The 19,999-nt window shown below is 45.9% G+C and overlaps 1 protein-coding gene across 1 annotated transcript in view; it reads left to right on the forward strand.

The window, feature by feature from the left end:
- Positions 1-3,797: 3,797 nt before the first annotated feature.
- LOC110174110 (E3 ubiquitin-protein ligase RNF31) overlaps positions 3,798-19,999 on the forward strand; it is a 34,066-nt gene continuing 17,864 nt past the window's right edge. The window contains 12 exon segments of the mRNA XM_055151671.1: positions 3,798-3,995; positions 4,562-4,708; positions 6,193-6,348; positions 8,742-8,798; positions 9,449-9,608; positions 11,179-11,344; positions 13,126-13,265; positions 14,722-14,836; positions 14,838-14,892; positions 16,880-17,107; positions 18,048-18,224; positions 19,398-19,535. Of these exon segments, the coding sequence (XP_055007646.1) occupies positions 3,798-3,995; positions 4,562-4,708; positions 6,193-6,348; positions 8,742-8,798; positions 9,449-9,608; positions 11,179-11,344; positions 13,126-13,265; positions 14,722-14,836; positions 14,838-14,892; positions 16,880-17,107; positions 18,048-18,224; positions 19,398-19,535 (1,737 nt within the window).

Consider the following 19,999-nt stretch of genomic DNA (forward strand, 5'->3'; position numbering starts at 1 on the left):
CTGGAAAGCGGTTGCATGCAATAAAATTATGTTTAGGCTTTGAAACTTATTTCGATCTCCTCTACACATACTTTTCTCAGAACATGAACATCACTTTTTCATGTTGATGAAATTTTATCAAATCATGCTGAATATACATATTTATCTTATGTTGCCTTATCATGAAATGTATAAGTATGTATAATTTAATTTAATTGATCTAATTCTGTAAAAGAATACAAAAACAGTCTTTAGTTTTACACAGTTCTGTCTTGTCTTAAACAGAATCAAACACACAGAGAGACACACGAGTACAGAGACACACAGTTTGGAGCTGGACAGTGTGAAGATTTACTCCAGTGAAGAAGCTCTGGTCTCTGCCTGTGGACACAGAATAACACATGATGATCACATTCTGATGATCTACTCTGTTGTACATGTTTAAATACATTTAAAGCACTTATTACTACAATAATGGACCAGAAGAGAATCACAAGAACATTAGAAGTGTATCTGCTGAAAGAAAACTCACCATGTGCTGCTTTTCTTCCTCTAAACACAGTAACAGGGAGGGCATCTGGTATAAAGTCTCCTAGTGTCACATCACCCTGTACAAACACGAACTGTTTCAATAGGAAGTTCATTTTGAAAAATTTTAAAATAATTTTAGTTGTTTTACTTATTTGTTCATCTGTGGTCTGTGTTTTGTTGGTTCTCAAACATCTTCCTTTTTCCTGAAACATCAGCTGTAACATTCATGAACTTCCCCACAGCTCCAGCAGAGCTCTGGACGTCACTCTGTGTTTGTACAAGACTCTGGAACAAACACATTCAAATCTTAGTACAACTGTCACACTCTTGTAGATGGACAGTCAAAGACAATTTGTTTCAAAGAGACATTAACTCTAATTTCAAATAAAACACCACAAACATGTTTTAACAATGACGACATTCTAGGCCGGAGAAGCACATAATAAAATCTTTAAAAAGTCTCCCCTCCAGATCAGCTTCATAATCCTCCTGCTCCACACTGTGTTTCCTCTGCTCCTGTATCTGTCCTGTGTCCTGTTACATTAGAATTTTCCCTCCAAAAGTTTTGGGGAGGAGAAAATATGCAGGTCTCACATCGGCCACAATCAAGCGACCTTTGTAAGATTTAAACATGCTGGACAGAGAAACGTAAAAAAGTGATGTTATTGTTGTCAAATTTGTTTTTGCAATTTGAGCAACCCCTCTCAGACCGTTTTTTCAGTGTGGGCACAACCAGGAGGTGCTGGTCTGCAGAGCACAGACCTCTGGATGGGACATGAGACTGAAGGAGTTCAAATAAATAGGACGGTGCCATTCCATTAAGACTCTTAAAAACAATCATTAAAATTTTAAAATGGATTCTAAAACGTACAGGGAGCCAATGCAAGGATTTAAGAAGGAGTGATGTGGTCCATGCGCTTCTTTCCAGTTAAAAGGAGCTGCTGCATTGTAGAGGCTGAGCTGGGCCTGGTCAATGCAGCAGACAAAGACTTACATATTAATTAGTTACATATAATCAGTGTCATATTCCACCATCCACATTTGGAACAAGTCCCAAAACGTTCTAACACGGCTACAATAAAAGAATAAATGTTCAACAGTTTCTGTTTCACTGTTACAAAATGTGCAGGTTTTGGTCTCCATATTAAAACGTTTTTTCAAGTTTTCATTACAGGGATCAATATCATTTCACATTTTAAAGTGAGTTTCTTTGGCTTTAGAGGAGATTGGAAATGAGAGATAATTAGTTCTAATTTTTAAAATGATATTAACTCTAAAGTCTCTAAGTACACGAATTCTTTTTAATGGGAGAGGACACAATTTGGTAATAATAATTATTCTTATTTTATTTAAACTGTTTTTGTCTTTAAATTCAAATTCATCTATGGTGAGTAAAGGGAATTTTGGTGTAATTTTATCATAACTCAACATGTCACTAACTCAACAGTTCTAACGGGAGAGTTTTGATGACTGTATCATATTGCCGTTTTGAGCATTTTAAATCATATTTCTATACAAAAGATGTTCATGGTTCATAAGGCTCCCATTAGAATCTGTTAAATGTGGAATGGACCAAGTCCTCTTTACTTTCTTCTTACATTTTTGCTCGTATTCTTTCTTTCTTTCTTTCTTTCTTTCTTTCTTTTAAATTGAAAAATAAAGCGGTGTATACATAATGTAGTGTACAAAGAACTGTGATTTACATTCAAGAACTGCATCGTACAGAATTTATAAATAATATAAATAATAAGTAAAGTAATAAAAAGGAAAGAAGGACATAAAGAAGAATAAAAGAGGACAGGAAAGGGGGAAACGCTTTACTTTCACACTGGGGGGGTCAGAGTTCAAGTGAAAACATTCAGAGCTGTACAGATTTCTAGAGTATCGACGCCTCCTGTTTTTTTTTTTGAAAATTTAATCGAAAGAATGTATTGTCTGAAACTATTATAGAAAGCAACAAAGGTTTAGCCTTTTACCAGAAAATCTTCACGCGTGGATATGATACTTTGACATTAATAATAAGAGATTAATTAGGTAGATCGAACTTTTCTGTAAATGAGACTCAAACAAGACAAACAGTACATTCTTCCAATGCAGAATAAAGTGTTTATCAATGTACTTATGAATATAGTCACACAATTTCTGCCAAAAAAGCTCGTATTTCTTTCCAGTGGCGTTTTCATCACGGCATGACGTCACAACCGTACGTCGCCGCGTCCGCGTTTCGCTCCGGCATGACGCAGACGCGCGGGACGCACGGGACGCACGGACAGGTGAGTGAATAACGGGCTCATTTCACCGTTTACACGCGAAATATTCACACGCGCCACCGAGACTGGGTCAAACGCCGTAAACGCGCGAAGGGGGACACGCTTTTTTATGTTTTTGTTTTGGATTTTTACGTGATTTCCGGAGGAGCACGAGGCAGGAGGGGGGATGCTGCAGCAGCGAGGCCGGGCCAGGGCACATCTGCAGCGGTCTGCGGTGGAGCGTCGGGTCGGTGTGGTCCTGGAGGAGACGCGGAGACACGGAGGGACTGTCAGGTTTTAACCACGTGTGTGAATAAAATCGTGATCTGCATTTCTGTGTTCATTTAAATCGCACACAAACGTTTTTTTGTTTTTTTTTGTTTTTGTTTTTTTTTTTAATGAAAAGAGCTGAGTTATGAATTGTAAATCGGCTTCAGTTTGTTTACGACGAGCAGGGAGGATTCGTTCGTGAATCGTGAGTCGTTTAAAGTCCCAGTTTTGAGTCTGTGTCCCCGAAGATATAAAACTACCGATTTATCCCAGTTTATACTGAACCAGGACTGAACCAAGAAACCAGGACTGACTAAACCAGGACTGACTAAACCAGGACTAAACCAGGACTAAACCAGGACTAAACTAGGGCTAAACCCTAACTGAACCAGGATTGAACCGAGACTAAAATGGGGTTAAAACGGGACTGAACCAGGACTAAAACAAGGACTAAACTGGGACTAAACCGGGACTAAAAAGGGACTAAAAAGGGACTGAACAAGGACTAAAACAAGGACTAAAACAAGGACTAAAACAAGGACTAAAACAAGGACTAAACCAGAACTAAACCAGGACTAAAACGGGACTGAACCAGGACTAAAACAAGGACTAAACCGGGACTAAAAAGGGACTGAACCAAGACTAAACAAGGACTAAAACAAGGACTAAAACAAGGACTATACTAGGTCTAAACCAGGACTAAAATGGGACTGAACCGGGTCTAAACCGGGTCTAAACCAGGTCTTGTTGGTCGCTGTAGACTGCAGGATGCGTTCTCTGTCGGAGCAGCTGCAGCAGACTCGTACGCAGACGGAGGTGTGTCTGTACTCGGGCGAGCGGCAGGTGGAGGTGTGGGCGGGCGTCATGGCCATGGCCAACCTGCCCCTGCCGCCGGGCTCCAAGTATCACCACATCACGGCCGAGACGCTGGTGATCGAGAACAGCGCCGGGAGCAACCGCAAAGAGGTCTGACCTTCTGACCTTCTCACCTTCTGACCTTCTGACTCTCCTCTCCTCTGACCTCCTCTCTCTCTCCTCTCCTCTTCTGTCTCTCCTCCTCTCCTCTCCTCTTCTGTCTCTCTCTCTCTCTCTCTCTCTCTCTCTCCTCTCTCTCCTCTCTCTCTCTCTCTCTCTCTCTCTCTCTCCTCTTCTGCTCTCTCTCTCCTCTCTCTCTCTCTCTCTCTCTCTCTCTCTCCTCTCTCCTCTCTCTCTCCTCCTCTCTCCTCTTCTGTCTCTCCTCCTCTCCTCTCCTCTCCTCTCTCTTTCTCTTCTGTCTCTCCTCCTCTCTCTCTCCTCTCTCTCTTCTTCTCCTCTCCTCTTCTCTCTCTCTCTCCTCTCTCCTCTCTCTCTCTCTCTCCTCTCTCTTCTCCTCTCTCCTCCTCTCTGCCTCTCCTCCTCTCTCTCCTCTCCTGCCTCTCCTCCTCTCCTCTTCTCCTCCTCTTCTTCTTCCTCTCCTCTCGTCTCCTCCTCTTCTCTCCTCCTCTCCTCCTCTCTCCTCCTCTCGTCTCCTCACTCGTTTCTCTCCGTTCCAGACCCTGGCGTCGCTGCAGAGGTTGTCCACAGCTCTGAACATTCTGGAGAAGTACGGCTGTAACCTCACCAACCCCAACAGGCCCAAGTTCTGGAGGACGGTGAAGCACAACAACCCGGTGTTCAGGGCCACGGTCGACGCCATCCAGGTGAGCGACTCGGCTCCTCCCCCAAATCCTACGGAACGCCGACGGGACTCACGGTTTTATGTAGATTATTTGGATTTCTACTGGACAGGATTAAAAAAGAAGAGTGAGGGAATCTGTGTGTCGTTCGTTCACTCGTTTTTCAAAATAAAACCAAAAATAAGAAAACGAAAAAACGACGATTAGCTTCGTTATTTGTCTCCAAAACCAAAATGAAAAAACAACGGATAACCAGGACTAAAACAGGTCTAAAACAGGACTAGAACCAGGACTGAAACCAGGACTGAAAGGAGAGACTGGACTGGAACCAGGACTCCAGGACTGAAGGACTGAAACCAGGACTAAACCAGGACTAAAACAGGACTAACAGGACTGAACCAGGACTAACCAGGAAACAGGTGAAACAGGAACTGAACAGGACTGAACCGGACTCAGGACTAAACAGGACTGAACCAGGACTGACCAGGACTAAACCAGGACTGAACCAGGACTAAACCAGGTCTAAACAGGACTGAACCAGGAAAACAGGACTAACCAGGACTGAGGACTAAACAGGACTGAACCAGGGGACCAGGTCTAAAACAGGACTAAACCAGGGACTCAGGACTTAAACAGGACTGGAACCAGGACTCAGGACTAAAACCAGGACTGAACCAGGACTGAACCAGGACTAAAACAAACAGGTCTAAAACAGGACTGAACAGGACTGAACCAGGACTGAAACCAGGTAAACAGGACTAAAACAGGACTGTCTAAACCAGGTAAACCAGGACTGAACCAGGACTGAACAGGACAGGAAACCAGGACTAAACCAGGACTGAAGGACTGAACTAGGATGAACCAGGACTGGACTAAACCAGGGACTGACAACTAAACACAGGTCTGAACCAGGACTGAACCAGGACTGAACCAGGACTGAACCAGGACTAAACCCAGGACTAACAGGACTGAAACCAGGACTAAAACAGGACTGAACAGGACTGAAAACAGGACTAAAACAGGACTAACAGGACAGGACTAAACCAGGACTAAACCAGGACTGAACCAGGACTGAACCAGGACTGAACCAGGAGGACAGGACTGAACCAGGACTGAACCAGGAACCAGGACTGACTAAACCAGGACTGAACAGGACTGAACCAGGACTAAACCAGGACTCAGGACTGAACCAGGACTGAGGACTCAGGACTGAATCAGGACTGAACCAGGACAGGAACCAGGACTGAACCAGGACTGAACCAGGACTAAACAGGACTGAAAACCAGGACTGAAACCAGGACTGAACCAGACTGAACCAGGACTAAACCAGGACTAAACCAGGACTAAACCAGGACTGAACCAGGAAACCAGGACTGAACCAACTGAACCAACTGAACCAGACTGAACCAGGAAAACCAGGACCGAGGACCGAACCTGGGGTGCTCTCTTATAGATTGTTGTGAGGTCGTGGGGTGCTCTCTCAAAGATTGTTCTGTGTTGTGTCTCAGGGCGGTCGTGGGGTGCTCTCTCTGTACGGGTACTCTCTCCAGGAGCCAGACGGACTCAGTTTCCCGGAGAACATCCTGACTCCGGACGTGGGCCGAGTGGCAGCCGTCACTCTGGAGGTGATGAGCCTCAGGATGGAGATCGAGATGATCATCAAGGTGAGGTACTCTCTGCACAGCACACTTTATTATTTATTTATGTGTAAAGAGACGGCACAGTAGGGCTGACGCGATAACAGCAAAAATAAATCCACGGGGCATTTTGGGCCACCACCGCACTTGACCAACATGACCCGACCCAGAGTCCTGCACGGGTCCATTTTTGGAAACCTGCCCCCGCCTGGACCTGTGAACATTCCACCCATTACCCGCCCATGGACTAAACCAAGACTAACCCAGGACTGAAATAGGACTGAACCAGGACTGGACCAGGACTGAACCAGGTCTAAACCAGGACTGAACCAGGACTGAACCTGGACTAAACCTGGACTGAACTAGGACTAAACCAGGACCGATTCCAGGACCGATTCCAGGACTGGACCAGGACTGGACCAGGACTGAACCAGGACTGAACCAGGACTAAACCTGGACTAAAACAGGACTGATTCCAGGACTGAACCAGAACTAAACCAGAACTAAACCAGGAATGATTCCAGGACTGAATCAGGACTAAACCAGGACTAAACCAGGACTGAACCAGGACTGAACCAGGACTGAACCAGGACTGAACCAGGACTGAACCAGGACTGAACCAGGACTGAATCAGGATTGAACCAGGACTAAACCAGGACTAAACCAGGACTAAAACAGGACTGAACCAGGACTGAACCTGGACTAAACCTGGACTGAACTAGGACTAAACCAGGACCGATTCCAGGACCGATTCCAGGACTGGACCAGGACTGGACCAGGACTGAACCAGGACTGAACCTGGACTAAACCTGGACTAAAACAGGACTGATTCCAGGACTGAACCAGAACTAAACCAGGACTGATTCCAGGACTGAACGAGAACTAAACCAGGACTGATTCCAGGACTAAACTTGGATTAAACCAGAACTGATTCCAGGACTGAACCAGAACTAAACCAGGACTGAACCAGGACTGAACCAGGACTGAACCAGGACTGAACCAGAACTAAACCAGAACTAAACCAGAACTGAACCAGAACTAATCATTCTCAGAGGTGCGCCCTCGTAGACCATCAGGTGACCAAAGGCGAAAGGACCGGTGTAGAGCTCTGTGCTGCACAGAGGTAAACGCAGCCGTCGCCCAATCGCGCTCTGTGGAAACCTGCTCTGTGGGCTCGGGGTTCTGTCTCTAAAAGAGCCCATCTGATGTAAAATTTCTAATGTGTAAAAAAAATGTATAATTCTTTTCACATTGTATCTTCGGCACATAAACAAACACAATTTGGGTTTTGGAACAACCATGACACAATAGTTGTTAAATCTTACTGATTTCTTGGAGACAGTCTCAGACCAGGAACTATGAAAGTCCGATTATTGCTCCTCCCCCCGCCCGTCCTGAGAAAGCACAGGCTCCGCCCTCCAAAGCGACGAGTGAGCCGCCCTTCCTCCGCCATCTCAGGGAGGGAGGGGGAGACAGACGTGCACCCTGATAGTGTAGGAATAAACTTTTATTCATCATGGAGATACAGCGCGTTCAGCTGCATGTGTTGGACCCGGAATCGGACGAGGACTTTGAGGAGCACGAAGCTCAAGCACCGCGTCCACATCAGCTGAACATTACTGATTGGTAAAGGATTAATAAACACTAGTAGATAAACTTATTATATCATGAACACTGCAGTGTAGAACAATGAGCTTATGCTGTCGCTTTTGTTTAGGTGTTCATGTAGGAATTGTCAGACGATGTGGGGCGAGGTGGTGGAGCGGGGGAGGGGGTCGGGAGTGAAGCGTTTTCTGCTACGTCAAACGTTGCATAGGTGTATCTGCCGCGTCCTCGTTGTAGCAGCTTTAGTTTGTTGTCACGTGGGAGGGTGGCAGAAATACGCTGCAATTTATTAAAAAATACACTAAATCTAAAAACCACTTCAGTGACAAATACAAAGCCCACACATCACTCTTAGAAGGTAGAAAACTGTGAAAGGTTGATTTTACATGAGATGGGCCCTTTAAGTCCACGGGTACCCGACCTGGTGCAGGACTCTGACCTAAGCTGCCACAGTGAGAGCTGAAGAGATGCAGCAGCCCTTTTTCCAAATCCAAATGCTGCTTTTCAACTATATACACTATATCCACACGACAACCAGTGCACATGTGCATCTGCGCATCATCAGAGAGTTTTCAGAGCCGCTGGAAATATTATAACTCTAAGGGATGGGGGCTGTTGAGCCGCTATACCACGACACATCTTAATGCACAACAAGACTATAGTGAGTGTGGCTCATTTCCATCTTTACCTGCCTCACCTGTCTCACCTGCCTCACCTGCCTCACCTGCCTCACCTGCCTCACCTGTCTCACCTGTCTCACCTGTCTCCAGCTCAGGTTAAACTGTAAATACATGTTTGTGTGTGTTTGTGCGCAGGAGGCCCATCCACATCCAGAGTTTTATGAGAGAATAATCCCGACGCTCAGACACAAGGTAAGTGTTTTTAAAGATGAACGATGTCACTTTTTGGTTCGTCACCTGCTCGTTTCTTTGGAGATGTCATTGCTCTGCCTGAAATGTTCCACAGTGTGTCATTAAACAGCTCTACCTTACATTTATTCAATTACAGGTGGTTTTAGAGTTCAAAAACGCATGAAAAAAATTTATCTGACCTGTAACTTGGTCCTCGAGACAGTTTTTTTTATGGTCTTGGTCCCGTCTCGGACTCTGATGCATTTGGACTCGGTCTTAGTCTCAGTCTTGAAGGCGTTTGGACTCGGTCTTGTCTCGCTCTTGAAGGCGTTTGGACTCTGTCTTGTCTCGGTCTCAAAGGTGTTTGGATTTGGTCTTGTCTCAGTCTCGAAGGCGTTTGGATTTGGTCTTGTCTCGGTCTCGACCCTCAGAGGTCTTGATCTTGTCCTGGTCTCGGGACCCTGTGGCCTGGGACTGGTCTTGGTCTTGATTAGTGCATCTTGAGGATAAGCTAGGTTTGAAGAATGAAGAAATGAAGATAGAAAAGTTTAATGCCATGCTGTGAAACATTCCAGGCCAACAATGCACCTTTAAGTATTCAGATAAAGAAAATTCCAGATAATTTTCAGCCTGTAATATTCCCTCACGTCGCTGTTTTCCGTCTTTTCCAGGACGTGGGTTTGAACACGGACGTCGTCGGCTCTCAGTTCTCGGCTCATTCGTCCGGACACAGTAAATCTCTGGGGTTCCCCTCCAAACACCACTCCTCCAGGGGCCCCTCGCACACAGGGGCCGAGCGGGGGCCCAAGTCCATGCAGCCCAAGCACCCAGGTACGAGGAGGTTGTGGGTTCGACTCCTGATCTGTCTGAGTGGAGCGTGCACGTCCTCCCTGTGGTCATCCTCTCTCTTTATGCCCACGTTCACATGAGGTTTTTTCATTCCGAATGATTTGTTCTGGATTAAATAGTTCAGAATTAAAATATTCTCCTTCGAGTTTACACGGAAAACATTAAATCATCTTTGTTTGATCACGTTTTTACATCGACCGGAAGAAAACACACATTTCAGCTGCTCCCGGCTTTTCCGTCATCTCGGTTTGTCGTTGCTCCACGGACACAAACACCACCCAAACTTTTCCCGCAGTGGTTCCGATGATAATTGTGAAGCAGCAGCTGGAGAATTGTCTCATCACACTTTACGTCTGTCGGCTGAGGAGGAGAAGTGAGGAAGAAGACTAAGTGAGCGTGAGGCTGCTCTACCTCAGCCCACTCCCGCATCCCACTCACAAATCCAAAGAGACGTGGATCAAAGTCCGAAGACACGACTGGTGGAGCCGGATCGAAGAACGACACAACGAGCATGAACTGAACCACCGGGATTATTTTTAAAAAGAATAAACGTGAAACATGATCCAGAAAGAAATTCATTCAGCTTTAAAATCGTAATAAACCAAACACTTAAATACGTGTGTAATTCGTTCATCTGTTTTTCAAAATAAAACCAAAAATAAGAAAATTAAAAACAATTATTTTCTTCATTATTTGTCTCCAAAACTAAAATGAAAAACTGGATAAAATGAAAAAAACAATAACAATTCTAAAACAGGTCCGGGATCAGACCGGGACCAGACCGGGACCAGACCAGAACTGAGACCAGGACTTAGACCGGGACCAGACTGGGAACAGGACTGAGACCAGGGCTCAGACCAGGACTGAGACTGGGAACAGGACCAGGACTGAGACCAGGGCTCAGACCAGGACTGAGACTGGGAACAGGACCAGGACTGAGACCGGGAACAGGACCAGGACTGAGACCGGGAACAGGACCAGGACTGAGACTGGGACTGAGGCAAAGAACAGAACAGGACTGAAAATGGTTTTGGTTCTGGTTGGTTCAGTCCTGGTTCAGTCCTGGTTCAGTCCTGGTTCAGTCCTGGTTTAGTTCTGGTTTAGTCCTGGTTCAGTCCGTATGCGGCGCAAAAGTCCGGCATCGCAGGTTAACTCACGGAAACAGGAAACAGCTGTTATCCATTTTTTTCATTTTAGTTTTGGAGACAAATAATGAAGAAAATCGTTGTTTTGTTTTTTTTGTTTTCTTATTTTTGGTTTTATTTTGAAAAACAAATGAACGAACGACACACGGATTTAGTTACTTCAGAATTAAGTTTAATTCCGAATAACCATTTTCATTAGGAATTAAGTGTTTACATGGACTTTTTAAAGCAGAATTAAGTTTTAGTCAGAATTAGATTACTTTTATTCTGAATTAAAGCTCTAATGTAAACGTGACAGAGTTGGAGGCTGTGGGTTCGACTCCTGATGTTTCTGAGTGTCGTGTGCGTGTCCTTCCTGTGGCAGAGTTGGAGGTTGTGGGTCTGATTCCTCGTTTCTTTCCCTTCAGAGAACTGCTCCATCTGTGGGATCTTCCGTATCTCCGTACACTGTGTTTCGTGTCTTCAGGGCCTCTGCTCCGAGTGTGATAAACTGTACCACAGCGGCGCAGAGCGAGCCGGACACCAGCGCACCAAAGTCACCTCCACGCTGCCCCCTGGAGCCAAGACCAGGAAGCACAGGTCTGTATCCTCCTCACCGATGAGTAGAATCCCTCAGTCGTCCAGGTCGAATCCACGGCAAAGGAGAATGCTGCTTCTTCAGTTCTGGTCAGACGCTGCTGGACGGGGAGGAGCTAACTACACTGACACTACTCTGAAACTAACACACACTTGTTTACAGCTTCTGTTTGTCGCTCGGCCTGTTGAAATGCACTGAGTGTGGGGTCATGTTAGCGCAGGGGTCTCCAGCCTTTTTCCTCCAGTGAGCTGCTTTTACAAAACAAAAATGCCAGAGAGCTGCAAGTTTTAGCGGTAACAAGAAATGGAGTAAACATAAGAGCCACAACGTGTCTTAGATGAGGTACACTTAGATGCCTACAAAACAAAAACCATTATCCATTTATTGGTGCACAAAGTCTGGCATCAAAATGGTACATGTACAATGGTAACAGGTAGGTGTGTAACGATAACAGATTTTGCTGCACGATTAATTGACCAAGAATTTATTGCGATAAACGATAATATTGACATTTTGAGACCAATTTCAACTATTATAACGATCATGGAATAAAAATGCAAACACACCCTTTCAAAGATCAATAAACTTTACATAACACAGGAACTGCAAGACAACCAAAAACAACAGGCCTAAATAAAACAGACTTGTTAACACAGGACTAACCTAATGTGTCTGGCTCACAGTGAGGACTTGTTAAAAAATGCACTTGAATAAACTATTGTTGAACCAAACACAACCAAAACAATAAATAAAATGGATTATTAAATCTCTGTAATAAAAATTACCCTTAAAAGTTATTTTAGTCATTTACTTGCATTGGAATATTGTGTCTCGTCTCTCTGTGGCTGCTGCTGTGGCCTCGACATTTTGGTCTTGAAGTGTTTGTATTAACCCGCGACACAGGATCCTGTTTCTCTATAAGAGTCTCTGTCCTGTCTGTATCGTGTTGGTCGTCCTGCGGGCAGGGTGAGTTCTGTCGCACAGGTTTGGGTTTATGTCGGCTGTTTGGGTTTTAGACATTTCTTCTCGTCGTTTGCGTTTCGCTGTATTTGACGCATGTGGCTGTTGATGTGTCCGGGTCACCAGTGTTGATTCAGGATCGTGACTTGTTTTGGCACTCGGAGATGAACAGATTTGTCACTCTGACAGCGGCGTTAGCTTGTGCTTCATGTTCACCGCACAGACAGCGGAGCTTTCTGCACTCAGGCTGCGCACGTGTCCACTGTGTCGATAAACACTGCACACGTTGGTTCAAGCGTCATTACACTTGTTAAACGAGACGAGTCAGAGCGATAGAAACGTCTAACATTCAGTCTCTTTGAGAGCGAGAGAGAGCGAGGAAAACAAACAAACATGCAAATAGAATTTATCACGGCCGGAGAAGTTATCGAGCTTGTTAAAAGTTATCGTACAATTAATTGATTTATTGATTATTGTTACAGGCCTAGTAACAGGCATTTGATTTATAAAAATTTGCTTATTCAGCACAATCTGTGTAGTTCATAAATCCCTTGGTGAGCTGCTTGAAGGGGGTGGGGAGATACAGGCAGCTCCCGAGCAACAGGTTGGAGACTCCTGTATTAACAGAATCATTCAAGCCCATAATGAGAGATTTCACACCTGGACCTGACCTGCTCCCCCTGCTGTTCTTTGTTTTAGGTTTGAGAAGCTCAGAACCTCCAGAATTTGAGAGACTGTTCAGATCAGAGAGAGGTGTTTTAGGTTTAAACACGCTGGATTTCATCGCTGAAACCGACTTTGTGTTGTTGTTTCGCAGCAGTTCTTCTTCGTGGAAGTGTGCGCTCTGCTCCAAGACCAACTCCAGTCACGAGGTGCTGTGTGAGGAGTGTGAAAGCCCACGGAGAGGCCTCAGCTCTGGGGTGGGAGCCGAGGACAAGCCCCCCTCCTCCATCACCGGTCTGTTCTGTTTCACACACATCACCTCTGACACAGCGCCCCCTACTGACCCAGGAAACAGAAAATGATCCACACTTTAGAAGAGTCTTTGGTACTTGGGTTTAGTTAAAAAAAAGTTTCTTTTCATGTGAATTCAAATGAGTTTTGTGGGAAATACTATTTATAAAGAAGAGTTAATCCCCAAACCCTTTAATGAGCCCATATTACACTGTTTCCCGTTTACATGACTTAAACGCTGGACTGAACCAGGACTAAAACAGGACTGAACCAGGAACAGGACTAAAACAGGACTGAACTAAAACAGGGGACTAAAAACAGGACTGAACCAGGACTCAAAACAGGACTAAAACAGGACTGAACCAGGACTAAAACGGGACTGATCCAGGAGTGAACCAGGACTAAACCAGGTCTGAGACCAGACAGAAACCAGACCAGGACTGAGTTCAGGACTGGGACCAAGACTGTGATTGAGACCAGGACTGAGACCGGGAAAAGACTGGAACTGAAATGGTTTAGTCCAGGTTTGGTCCTGGTTCAGTCCTGGTTTTATACTGAAAAACGAATGGACGAATTCTATCAGAGGTTGGGACTTGCAAGTCGTGACTTGGACTCAAGTCAGACCTGAGTCACTATTTTTAGGACTTGAGACTTGACTTGATAAAATGGACTAACCCTTGGGACTTGACTCGGACTTGAGGCCTGTGACTTGAGATCTATTTTGAAAAAACAAATGATCAAACGACACACAGATTTCACAAGAGTCAGTTTTGTGTATTTTATAGGAGCTTTGATCTTCCCAGTGAGTAAATAAAAGTGATCAAACTGGCAAAAGGGGGTGAAGTGTCTTGCCCAAGGACACAACAAAAGAGCTGTGATAAAATGACTTGGTGAAAGAGTGATATTGTGTGGTTGTTTTTGTTGTTGATTTTGTGTTGTTGTTTTTGTTGTGTGTTGTTGTTGTTGTTGTTGATTTTGTTGTTTTGTGTGTGTTGATTTTTTGTGTGTGTTTTTGTTGTGTTTTGTGTTGTTGTTGTTGTTGTTGTTGTTGTTGATTGTTGTTGTTGTTGTTGTTGTTTTGTTTGTTTTGTTGTTGTTGTTGATTTTGTGTTGTTGTTGTTGATTGTTGTTGTTGTTGTTGTTGTTGTGTGTTGTTGTTTTTGTGTTGTCGTTGATTTTGTGTTGTTTTTGTGTTGTCGTTGATTTTGTGTTGTTGTTGTTGTTGATTTTGGTGTTGTTGTGTGTTGTTGATTTTGTGTTGTTGTTGTTGATTTTGTGTTGTGTTTGTTGTTGTGTTGTTGTTGTTGTTGTTGTTGATTGTTGTTGCTTGTTGTTGATTTTGTGTTATTGTTGTTGTTGATTTTGTGTTGTTGTTGTTGTTGATTTGTTTGTTGGTTGTTGATTTTGTGTTGTTGTTGTTGATTTGTGTGTTTTTGTGTGTTGTTGTGTTGTTTTTCAGAGTGGCAGTGTAAGAGCTGCACCGTGGTGAACGCCGCCAGCAGTGTGTTGTGTGAAGTGTGTGAGCGCCCCCGTCTGGCCACGCGCCCGCCCGTCACCCTGTCGCACCCGCCCATCCCCGCCCCGCCCCCCCGCCCCCGTGCTGGGCATGCCCGGGGACCCAGACAGCCAGGTCACACATACACTCCTCCTCTCCACTTCTTTTTTTTTCCTCCTCTCTCTCTCCTCATCTCCTTTTTCACCTTTCCTCATCTCCTTTTCTATTCCTCCTCTCTCTTCTGTTTCTCCTCCTCGTTTGCCCCTCTTCTCCTCCTCTCCTCTCCCTCTCATCCTCCTCTATCCTCCTCATCCTCCTCCCTGCCCTACTCCCTCTTTTCCTCTCTTCATCCTCTCTCCTCATCTCCTTCTCTTCTGTTTCTCCTCCTCATTTCCTCCTCTTCTCCTCCTCTCATCCCCCTCTAGCCACCTCTTCCTCCCTCCTACTTTCTCTCTTCATCCTCTTCTCCTCTCCTCCCTTCTCATCTCCTTCTCTTCGGTTCCTCCTCTCTTCCCTTTCTCCTCCTCGTTTTCCCCTCTCCTTCTCCTCTCCTCCTCCTGTCCTCTCCCTCTCACGCCCCATCCTCCTCTTCCTCCCTCCTACTTTCCCTCTCTTCCTCTTCCCTACCCCTCTTCCTCTTTTCCTCTCTTCCTCCGTTTCTCTCTCTCTCCTCTTCTCCTCCTCTCATCCCCCTCTATCCTCCTCCTCCTCCCTCCTACTTTCCCTCCAACCCTCTTTCTTTTCATCCTCCTCTACTGTCCTTCTCCTCACTCCCTCCTCCCCTCTATCGCTCTCTCTTTAACCCCCCTCTCCTCTCCTCTCTCTCTCTCTTTCTCTTTCTCCTCCCTCTTCTCTCCCATCTTTTGCATTTTCTTAAACCCCTCTCTCCCTCTGTTCGTCCTCCTTTCTTTCGCTCTCTTTAACCCCCTCTTCCTCTCTCCTCACTCCTCTTTTCTTCTCTCCTCCTCTGCTCTCTCTTTCCCTCACTCCCTGCCCTCTTTTGAGTTCTCTTAACCGCCTCTCCCCCTGTTTCTCCTCCTTCCTCTCTCCCCCTCTTCGCCCTCCTTTATTTCTCTCTCTCTCTCTCTTTCCATCTCTCCCTCTCTCCTCTCTCCCTCTCTCCTTCTTTCTCTCCTCCCTCCTTTCTCTCCTCTCTCCCTCTCTCCCTCCTCTCCTCCCTCCTCCCTCTCTCTCTCGTCTCTCCTCCCTCCTCTCTCATCTTCTCTCCTCCTCCCTCCTGTCTCCTCTCTCCTCTCTCGTCTCTCTCCTCTCCTCTCTCTCTCCTCCTCCTCCTCTCCTCCTCCTCTCTCTCTCTCTCTCTCCTCCCTCCTCCTCCCTCCGTCTCTCTCCTCTCCTCTCCTCTCTCTCCCTCTCCTCTCTCTCTCTCTCCCTTCTCCTCTCCTCTCTCTCCCTCCTCTCTCCTCTCTCCCTCTCTCGTCTCTCCTCCCTCTCTCCTCTCCCTCTCCTCTCCGTCTCTCCTCTCTCTCCTCCTCTCTCCTCTCTCCTCTCTCCTCTCCCTCTCTCTCGCTTTCTCCCTCCTTTCTCCCTCTCTCCTCCCTCCTTTCTCCTCTCTCGTCTCTCTCTCCCTCCCTCTCCTCCTCCTCTCTCTCTCCTCCCTCCTCTCCTCCTCCTCTCTCCCTCTCTCTCTCCTCCTCCTCTCTCCTTCTCTCCTCTCTTCCTCTCCTCCTCTCCTTTTCCTCTCCGTCTCTCCTCCTCCTCCCTCCTTTCTCTCTCTCTCCCTCTCTCCTCCCTCTCCCTCCTCTCTCCTCTCTCCTCTCTCTCTCTCCTCTTCCCTTTCTCCTCCTCTCTCTCTCCTCTCCTCCCTCCTCTCTCTCCTCTCTCCTCTCTCCCTCTCTCCTCCCTCCTCTCTCCTCTCTCTCTCTCCTCCCTCCTCTCTCATTTCTCTCTCTCTCCTCCCTCCTCCTCCTCTCCTCTTTTCTCTCCTCCTCTCTCCTCTCTTTCCTGTCTTTCCCTCTCTCCCTCCTCCCTCCTCTCTCCTTCTCTCTTTCCTCTCTCTCCTTCCTCCTCTCCTCTCTCCTTCTCTCTCCCTCTCTCCTTCCTTCCCTCTATTGCTTCTTTATCTCTCTTCTCTTTCTCTCTCTCCCTCTTTCTCGTCGATCAGTGGGTGTGTCAGTTCTGCACGTACCTGAACTACTCCCCGGCGACGGTGTGTGAGATGTGCGACCTGCCGCGCCCGGAGCCGCCGCCGCTGAACCGCCGCCCGCCGTCGCCCGTCAGGAGGGTCCCCGCGCTGTCAATCAAATCCAAAGACCCCTCCCCCGAGAGCCAAGAGACGAGACGCCAGAGAATCCTGAAGGACGAGGGACTCAAACTCATCCAGCTCATCCGGGTGAGAGGCTCAACGGCACGGCACGAGGGCACGAGGGCCCTGTGAGGAGTCGGATTTAAAGCTGCACTCTGGAACTTTTCCATCAAACGCTTTTTTTCAGTGGAGATGTTTTTGTTTTGTCTGGAATATTTCACATTTTCCGCGTTCACATGAGAGATTTAATTTTAAAATTCCATGTAAACAATTAATTCCGAATGAAAATGATGATTCGGAATTTAACGTAATTCCGAAGTAACTGTTTGGTTTATTCCGATTTTAAAGACTGATTAATTTATTGACCGGGACCCGGACTTAGACCGAGACCAGACTGGAACCATACAGGGACTGAGACCGGGACTGAGACCGGGACTGAGTGGGACCTGAGACCCAGGAGTGAACCGGGACAAATCGGGACCAGACCAGGACTGAGACCCGCACCGGGACTGAGACCGGGAACAGACCGGGATCAGACCAGGATGAATCTGGGACCAGGGCCAGGACTGAGACCAGGACTGAACTGAGACTGGGACCTGGGGAGACTGGGACCGGGACTGGGGACTGGACTGGGACTGGGACCGGGACTGGGACCGGGATGGAACGGGACCTGTTTTTAGTCCTGGGTCCTGGTTCAGTCCTGTTTAGTCCTGGTTCAGTCCTGGTTCAATCAGTCTGGTTTAGTCTTGGATTAGTCCTTGTTTAGTCCTGGTTTAGATTCATGATTGAGGCCCAGTATTTTCTTTCAAACGTCGCCTTGTAACTTTAGTCAAAAAGTTTCTAAATCTTCTTTCTCGGGCTTTAATCTTCCACAGTCTGGTGTAAAAATCCTCTCTCTCCACGGACAAGATTTATGTGTGTAATTGTGATTTTTATGGCGTTTTATTTGACGTTCCACCTCCAGGAAAGTTCCATGATGCGGCTTTACGTTTCTCTCTGATTGTTTTTGTCTGTTTTGTCTCTCCAGGAGGGGGAGAAGAAGGGGATCAGCCCAGAGGAGGTGTACACCAGCCTCACTCTGTCCCAGGACCCTCAGCCCTGGAGGTGGATGAAGTCTGACCTGCCCCGAGTCCTGGCCCAGATCCAGGTCCTCGTCTCCACGGCAACGCTGCAGGACAAGACCCGGAGCAACGCGCAGCACACGGTCAGCGACGAGACACGGCGACAAAACGCGATTTACATGCGGAAAATCTGAAGAATAATCCGGAGAATCGACCCGCAAGTACACGTCACACAAAGCCACACTGCGGAACTTTCCATTGCAGAGAAATAAAGAAACCCAGAAAAGTTCCACAGTGCAGCTTTAAATTCAGAAAAATAAAAGTAAACTAAAAGTAAACAAAGATGTGATACTTTTGAAATATTAGTAAAATAATTTAGTAGAATAAACACAATAAAAAATGTGCTGGTTTAGTCCTGGTTTAGACTTGGTTTAGTCCAGGATTAGTCCTGTTTTAGTTTTGGTTCAGACCTGGTTTGATCCTGGTTTAGACCTGGTTTAATCCAGGATTAGTCCTGTTTTAGTCCTGGTTTAGTCCTGTTTTAGTCCTGATTTAGTTCTGGTTTAGTCTTGTTTTAGTCCTGGTTTAGACCTGGTTTAGACCTGGTTTAATCCAGGATTTAGCCTGTTTTAGTCCTGGTTTAGACCTGTTTTAGTCCTGTTTTAGTCCTGATTTAGTTCTGGTTTAGTCTTGTTTTAGTTCTGGTTTAGTCCTGGTTTAGTTCTGGTTTACTCCTAGTTTAGACCTGGTTTACTCCTGGTTTAGTTCTGGTTTAGTCCTGGTTTAGTCCTGGTTTAGTTCTGGTTTAGTCCTGGTTTAGTTCTGGTTTAAAGTCCTTGTTTTAGTCCTGTTTAGTCTTTTAGTCCTGGTTTAGTCTGGTTTAGTTCTGGTTTAAACTTGGTTTTAGTCCTGGTTTTAGCCTGGTTTAGTAGCTGGTTTAGTTTCCTGGTTTAGAGTCCTGGTTTAGTCCCTGGTTTAGTCCTGGTTTAGTCCTGGTTTAGTCCTGGTTTAGTTCCTGGTTTAGTCCTGGTTTAGTCCTGGTTTAGTTCTGGTTTAGTCCTGGTTTAGTCCTGGTTTAGTTCTGGTTTACTGGTTTAGTCCTGTTTATGGTTTAGTCCTGGTTTAGTCCTGGTTTTAGTCCTGGTTTAGTTCTGGTTTAGTCCTGGAGTCCTGGTTTAGTCCTGGTTTAGTCCTGGTTTAGTCCTGGTTTAGTCCTGGTTTAGTCAGTCTGGTTTAGTCTTGGTTTAGTCCTGGTTTAGTCCTGGTTTAGTCCTGGTTTAGTCCTGGAGAAAAGCGTCTGACGTTGTGTTTTTCAGGAGCCAAACAAAGAGAAGTGGAGTCTGAGCGACAGGGGGATCCAGATCTCTAAAGCCGAGGCGAAGCAGGCGTTTCTGTCAGCAGGGGGCGACGTCCAGCGCGCCGCCACACACGCCCTGAGGGACCGACAGGCCAAGGTACAATACTACTACGACCAAAGTACAAGTACACCACGTTAATACTACAGACGAAGTACAAGTACACCACGTTAATACTACAGACGAAGTACAAGTACACCACGTTAATACTACAGACGAAGTACAAGTACACCACGTTAATACTACAGACGAAGTACAAGTACTTAATACTACCGACAAATACTACAGACAAAGTACAAGTACACCACGTTAATACTACACGAGTACAAGACTACGTTACAACTAATACTACAGTACAAGTACACCACGTTAATACTACAGACGAAGTACAAGTACACCACGTTAATACTACAGACAAAGTACAAGTACACCACGTTAATACTACAGACGAAGTACAAGTACACCACGTTAATACTACGACCAATGTACAAGTACACCACGTTAATACTACAGACAAAGTACAAGTACACCACATTAATACTACAGACAAAGTACAAGTACAC

This window comes from Boleophthalmus pectinirostris, unplaced genomic scaffold, assembly GCF_026225935.1.
Source record: "Boleophthalmus pectinirostris isolate CB_2022bp ecotype Guang Dong unplaced genomic scaffold, ASM2622593v1 HiC_scaffold_16, whole genome shotgun sequence".
Lineage (NCBI taxonomy): Eukaryota > Metazoa > Chordata > Actinopteri > Gobiiformes > Gobiidae > Boleophthalmus > Boleophthalmus pectinirostris.